The sequence below is a fragment of the Coenobita brevimanus genome, chromosome 112, assembly GCF_032717465.1.
Source record: "Coenobita brevimanus isolate Jiangsu-jjx chromosome 112, ASM3271746v2, whole genome shotgun sequence".
Taxonomy (NCBI): Eukaryota; Metazoa; Arthropoda; class Malacostraca; order Decapoda; family Coenobitidae; genus Coenobita; species Coenobita brevimanus.
The window spans coordinates 454,223-461,724 of NC_137065.1; the positions used below are offsets into that span (position 1 = coordinate 454,223).

Here is a 7,502-nt window from a genome sequence, read left to right on the forward strand (position 1 = left end):
CCAGACAGCCCAGATTTGCCCAGTCCAGTAGGCCATGCTTCCATTCACTCATCATTCATGCCCCCAGAATCCTGGCTGTATCGGATACGCCAGAAACATTCATCCTCTTTCCACAATGAAAACTGAATTCATTGACAATAAAGTATGTATAGATAAAGACAGTTTATATTATCAGTATCAGTATTACATAATTTATATTAAGCAAATACTCTACATATTTTTTTGTGAAATATATCTGTGTATGTATGTACAGTATCTGTCTGTGTGTACACACATATACTGTATATATATATATATATATATATATATATATATATAAGAATCATCATCCAGATCTCCTTTCCTATCCAAGGGCAAGGTGAGGAGCAGCAGCATCCAGACAGCCTAAGTTTGCCCAATTCAATGGGCCACGCTTTCATTCACTCATCATTCAAGCCCACAGAATCCTGGCTCCACCAGATAGGCCAAAAACTTTCACCATATTCTGTAACTTCACATATACCTATCTGATAGAGTCAGTCTGAAAGCTGTCATGTTAAAAAGGGGTTCCAAATCCCTGGTTATGCGCTTCTCTGCACAAAATTCCTCCAGCCAGCTTGGTCTCTTGTCAGTCCTTTAGCCTCACCAACTTCCATACCTCTCTTCCTCAAACACTCATCCACCATATTCCTCCACCTTCTTCTTGGCCTGCCTCACCTCCTCCCTGCTTCAGATTCACTCAGATATACCTTTTTCACCACTTTATTGTCCTCCATTCTCTCCACATGACCAAACCATCACAGAACACTCTCTTCGATTCTGGTGTCCACAGACTTCCTCACTCCGCATCTTTCACGAATCACACTATTCCGTATCCTATCCACTCTCTGTACTCCACATATATTTGTCAGCAGTCCCATCTCCATTGCTTTTACTCTTGACTTTTCATTTTCATGCCACACCATAGTTGCACATTTTTATGTTGAAGTTGGTACTAACTCTCCTTCATGTAAGCCTCGTGCAGCTGCAACGCTCAAGCCTCTTTTTTATCAAGGCCTTCAGCGCACCAGCTACTTTCCCTCCTTGTGTCACTCTACTTTCCACTTCTTTGGCACATTTTACTCTCTTTTCTATCACTGTACCTGGGTATTTGAACTCTCTCACCTATTCCAGTCTCTCTCCATTCTTTGTAACAGCATACTGGGAGTCACCTTCTTTATCAGTAAGCATCACTTCACTGTTTTCTACATTTACTCTCAAGGCTCGACACTCACAGACATCTACAAAACACTGCACTAGTGTACCAAGCTCTTGTCCAGTATTTGGAAGTAGCACTGCACCATCAGCAGACAACAAATTTGAGATATTCCATCCATCACCATTCATTAGCATCCCCATCCCTCTCTCCATTACTTGAGTTTTTACTTCTCTCATCACTCTATTCATATATATATATTGAACATTGATGGGGACATCACACAACCTTATCACACGCCCACATTGATCTCGAACCATTCACTTTGATGCCCGTATACCTTTACACATGCCTCGCTACCATTGTAAAGACTTGATGGCACCTAGCAGCTTACCATCTACACTGTACATGCGGAAAACCTTCCACAATCCCCCCTTGTCTACTTTGTCATATGCTTTTTCCAGATCCATAAATGCCACACATCATCTCCACCATCTGTCTTAAGGCAGCATCACACTGGGACAGAAGTGGTTAACATGCGAGCCAGTTTTGTGAGCCGCTAACCAAACTAACCCATGGTGAGCAGGATTTTGCTTACAAGGCAAAATGGATAACAATTTTCACTCACAACTTGTTGATGGGATTAGAACTCAAATGAGACTGTATTAATTTTGTAGTTGTGGGAAAATATTCTGTTATCACAGAAGGAAGCTTTAACTAAAATTGTTAAGTAAATACAACATAATTCATGTGGTTTTTATTCATTTCTATTTTTTTTGTGTGGCATGAAATCAGTATTCAGACACTCGGGCGACCAGCTGCAGAGGCTGTCTGTTTTGTTTCCAAACAACAGGTGGAAAGCAGGTTGTGACCAGTAATTGATATGGATCCTGTGGCAAGGAAAACTCTAGTAGACTGCCTTGTGGCTCTGGAGTTGCTGAAGTATGTGAGGCAGTTGCAGAAGCTGAGGAAAAAGGTCAAGCCGACTTGGTGCAAGCATACTTTATAGTAAGCGACACTGGTTCAACCAAGCACCCCTTGTGTCCGCCAATCAAGTACGTGGCCGGATGAACACTCCCAAAGTCTATTACCCTGACGGGGCGTGAACCCTGGCTCACCCGTGTACGAAATGCACACTCTACCACTGTACCATATATGTATATATGTATGTTTGTATGGAATGGGTGGCCACAAACAAATCACTTCCATGTCACCCTGTCCTCTTCCATCAGGCTGCCCTCCCTCAAACTCACACCACCCTCACACATATACCTCTCCACCTTATCCCTGTATCTCATTCTCATTCTCCCTCTCACTCTGCAGGGAAAGTGAATCAGCACAGTCTAGCTCGCCTGATAACAAATCAAAGGAACCCTGTGTCACATACCATGGTGACTCAACCAAGAATCTAAGCAACCCTGACTCCTGTGTACTGCCAAATGACTTACATGATTCAGGGACAGGCCACAGTCATTCCTCCTGCCACCCCAAGGATGACAAGACACGCCAGTCTTCAGGGGGGACCCAGAGGCACAGTTCAGCAGGCAGGCAGAGAGGAAGGGGCAGTAGTGGGAAGCAGAAGCCAGAGGATGCAAGTTGCCCACAGAAGTCAAGTCAAGAGGTCTCAAGTTGCCCACAGAACTCAGGTCAAGAGGTTTCAAGTTGCCCACAGAAGTCAAGTCAAGAGGTTTCAAGTGGCCCACAGAAGTCAAGTCAAGAGGTTTCAAGTGGCCCACAGAAGTCAAGTCAGCAGATGTCAGGTTGTCAGCAGGTTGCCACTCAATTTCCTGTTGACTTGCAGGATACAATTGACTATGTTGCAACCATAGAACAAGCTGCAATTGATCAGTTGATTGCAATGGGACAGATCGCACGCAAGAATAAACAGCCTGATGTACCATTATCCACTGATCGCATCATGAAGCTTAACAGCATTGATAAAGCAAAATTGAAGGGATCAGAAAACATGAAGAAATCAGAAAACTTGCTGAAATCTAGTGCCACAGCTCGGAATATGTCTGGTGGCAGTTGTGGAGGTTTGTCTAAATGTAAGGAAAATTGCAATTGCCCAAAGCACAGTGGAAGCAGTAAGAATATGCAAGTCAGGCAGCTGTCTTCCCCCTCGTTTCACATAGTATCAAACAAGAATCCATCAGTTCCTAAGCAAAAGCAGAAGTCTGGTTGCAAGAATCGTATTAAACCATCAGTGACTCGACAGTTAAGTGACAAGTCGGATAATATGATCAGCCAGCACAGCAAGCCTTCCAGCAGTATTAAAAGGGATAGTATAATGGACCAGCATAGTAAATCATCAAGCTGTAGTAAAGGCAGTAAGAAGCGGAAAAAGTGTGAAGGTGACAGCGATAAGTATACAGATAGCAAGAGTAACCATAGTAATAATAGCAACAATGCCACAAGTATCACAACTACAGAGGACTTTCTTATACAGGTAATACTTTTATACCTTTATGCTTTTGAAGACCTTGGCTGTGCACTTATCTGTAAACCTTTTTACACCTTTTGATGGCAGTTAACAGTGTTAGGTAGCTTCAGCACCACCAGTGTGCCACCAGCAGGTAGTTTGCATGGGACAAGCTCTGTAATGGCTGTATGCCCATACTGCCGCCAAGCCTTCCGAGGGTCTTTGGTTTAAATTTTAAGGTTTTCCTCTCTTGGGCCAGTTTCCATTTAAGACCAGTGAGGCCAGCCTACTCCAGAGAACAGATTATAATTGTGTAGAAGAGATTTATATGTGTAGGAATCGTATCCCGTACTTTGAGTAGCTAGAGTAATTTAGCATTCTTTTCAGATAGCATGATTCTTTGTTGCTAGGTTTATTACAGCATCATAATAATGACAAAGAAAGAGGTAGTACAGAAATGTAAAAATTATTTAGAGAAAGTACAGAAGTTTAAGAACTTTTAACACCATGCCCAGTGAAATGAACCAGCCACATACCTTATTCAGTGTCATTCAAAGATTTCTTTATTTCAAACATTTTCCTGTTGTTGTTAAGGTATTTCTTCTCCAGTTTGGTCTGAGCAGTGAGTCTCAGTATGGCCACAACTCAAGCAGTTTCAGTCCCATCACCTCTCCTGACTCCTACCAGATCTTCCTCACAGAGCTCTCCAAAACCCTCCCATCATCACTTTCACGGGTAAGGACAGTTTAACTGCATGTTCATGTATGTATGGGTGTGTATGTGTACAGTATGTATTTTCTCCAGATATATACTGATTGTCTCCCATTTGAGTTTATGGCATACATTTTTTTCCCACTCTAAATATATAATGTTAGCCCTTGTATGTTGGTTGTTTCATTGAAGTGCTTATAGTACATGTTGTATATTATCCATTCACAGTGTAACTGTTCTTGACAACATTATAAATACCTTAGTGGGTTAAAGGCTTCCATGGTTTGCCATCCCCCCCCCCCCTGTTTTTTTTAAGTTTTCCTGCTAAATTAACTTCAGTAAGCAGAAAAGGTGTCAAAGTTGATATGGATCATCTAACAAGAAATCTTTACTGAATATTTTAAAACTTGTTTTCCTGCGGATCTGAAGTGTGAAGTTTATGAAATATGACACTGTTTTGTGGTGATGGTTTTGTACGTGATTTATGTAGCAGCCATGGCTCAGTGGGTTAGAGCGTTCCGCTCTGATCGAAGGTTCAGAGGATCGAATCCACCCAAGGGTCATTGTTAGACATCAGGAAAGGCATCCAGTCATAAAATGCTACACACTCCAGTCCAAAAGTCCGCTACCCAGGGGCAACGCCTTAGCCCTTCGGGGATACCTGGTGTAAAACCAAATTATTATTTATATTTTTTGTCTGTTGCCAGATGCCTCAATCCCATAAAGGGTGGCCACAAACAAATCATCTCCATGTCGCCCTGTCCAGTGCCACTTCACTGTCTTGCTCCCAGCTCATACCCCCCTTTCTCATATACCTCTCCACTCCATCTCTCCATCTCATCCTCAGCCTTCTCCTTCCTCTCTTCCCCTCCATCTCACATGCACTTTTGCTCTTCAACCTCTCCTCCCCCTCCCTTTCCCCCCTTCCACCTCACTCGCATACACTCCTCGTCAGTCTCCTGCTCTCCATCCTCTCCACGTGGCCAAACCACCTCAGCGTATTTCTCCTAACTCTTTCTGTCACATCCATATCCACACCACAGCGCTTCTTCACTTCCTCATTTGTCGTCTGTCTCTCCATGTAGCTCTACGTGTTCCTGCCAAATACTCATTCCCACTGCTCTCACTCTTGACTTCTTTCCCTCCAACAAGGTCCAAGCTTCACTTCCATACGTTAGAGTTGGTATCACAATATTGTCATGTAGTAACTTTTTCACTTCCATGCCGACTTCCCTGTTTCTTATCACTGCTTTCAAGGAACCAGCAATATATTTTCAAGGAACCAGTATATATATATATATATTTTACAAGGTTAGGATGACCACTATGATGATGATATAGCTTGAAGAGCTATTCATAAAATGAAAGTGATGATGTGGAGGGATGGGATAGAAGGTTATATGAATGAGGGTGGTGTGAATTGGAGGGTGGGTAGCCTGACGAAAGGAGACAGGGTGGCATGGAAGCAATTTGCTTGTGGTCACCCCCACTATTTAACAGGTCAGGACCCCCAGTTAAGAGGTCTTGTTGTATGGAAGAAGATGTAATATTGTAACTCACATCACTGAAATGTAATGAGGACATACTGTAGTTACTGTGGATAATACAGTACCTGTATAGGATATAGCATAACAAGCAGTATTTTACATCTTTATGAAAGCAGGACTGCCACTGAAAAATAGGACCAATTGGCATTTTGCAGTACAGTATCCAGCCTCAGTGGTGGCAGACTTTGTGATTTGAGATGTATGATACACCAGTACTTTTTTTTTTTTAATTGGGTGTGTTTTCATTTAATGAAAAGGAAGCTTGAATGAAGTGGCATGATGGATTGACCTATATTTCTACAGAATGTCATAGGATATGGTTTGGAAGCTTCAGGAGGATATTCTTGTGCAGATTTTGAGCCTTTGTAGGTTTATATCCAAGGGATGGTTGGGGTTTAATGCTCACATAATGCCACTCAGGGATGAGGGAGACTGGTCACTATGATCTTTAATGTCAGGACCAACTTGTGTAGCCCCGTGCTTCAACGCTCCTCATGGGGCAACGTGGATTGGATGATGGATGGATCAATGAATATTGTATCAACATGGGTCCAACCAAGCATTATAGAGCTACAGTTACAGATGGGTGAATTTTGAGGAAGACCATTTTTACCCATTAGGTCATCAGTTATTGTATCTGTTGCAGTTGAGAGTTGGATGCACGTTGATATAGCATTGATTACCCAAAATTAGCTGCAGAATAACCTGATATATATATATATACCTGGTATATCTATTTGTCAATATCTATCTATCTGTCTATCTGTATATATATATACCTGGTATATCTATCTGTCAATATCTATCTATCTATTTATCTATCTATATATATATATACCTGGTATGTCTATCTGTCAATATCTATCTATCTATTTATCTATCTATCTATATATATACCTGGTATATCTATCTGTCAATATCTGTATATATATATATATATACCTGGTATATCTATCTATCAATATCTACCTATCTATCTGTATACAGTATATATGTCACACATTTTTCAAAACAAGTAGCATGTTCCGACAGTTGCATCATAATGCAATATTACTTAGTCCATCATCTCAGTACATCTGGTCTTCCTTTACATATGCCATGGATGTCATATTAATTGTTTATCTCTGCAGGGTCCCTCCTTCTCCTCTCCCATTCCCTCATTCTCTTCCCCCATTCCTTCTTTCTCCTCCCCCCTCCCCTCCCTCTCTTCCCCTCTCCCTTCTCTCTCTTCCCCCATCCCCATCCTCTCCCCCTCCATGCCCAACCCTTCCTCCCCTCAACCACCAGCCTCTGATAAGGTGTCGTGTTCCGCCATCGTCCACCGGGAATGTTCATCGTCACCCGACACATCACCTTTTGATGCACTGGAGTCAAAATTGTGAATATGTCGAGTGGGGATTACGTGAGGAGAAGGGAAAAAAGATATGAACTGTTGACCTGAACAGACCCAAGATTTTGTGTATGTCATCTACCCATTGATGAATTTTGTGTTGAACATTTGTCCAAGTACAGTAGATCATTATAGGAGTAGGAATGATTTATACTGTAGTTGGGAAATTATATACAGTTCGATCATCTTCATTGCATTGCCATTTGTTTGTAGAATGCTTGAATTGTACAAGTGTTTTATATTGCTTGCACAGACCAC

General features: G+C 41.9%; 1 protein-coding gene across 1 annotated transcript in view; it reads left to right on the forward strand.

Moving 5' to 3' along the window:
- LOC145418032 (uncharacterized) overlaps window positions 1-7,236 on the forward strand; it is a 42,309-nt gene extending 35,073 nt beyond the window's left edge. Inside the window, exons 18-21 of the mRNA XM_080286565.1 lie at window positions 2,498-3,623; window positions 4,206-4,331; window positions 6,985-7,011; window positions 7,153-7,236. Of these exons, the coding sequence (XP_080142691.1) occupies window positions 2,498-3,623; window positions 4,206-4,331; window positions 6,985-7,011; window positions 7,153-7,236 (1,363 nt within the window). The remainder of the gene's footprint in view (window positions 1-2,497; window positions 3,624-4,205; window positions 4,332-6,984; window positions 7,012-7,152) is intronic.
- Window positions 7,237-7,502: the final 266 nt, after the last annotated feature.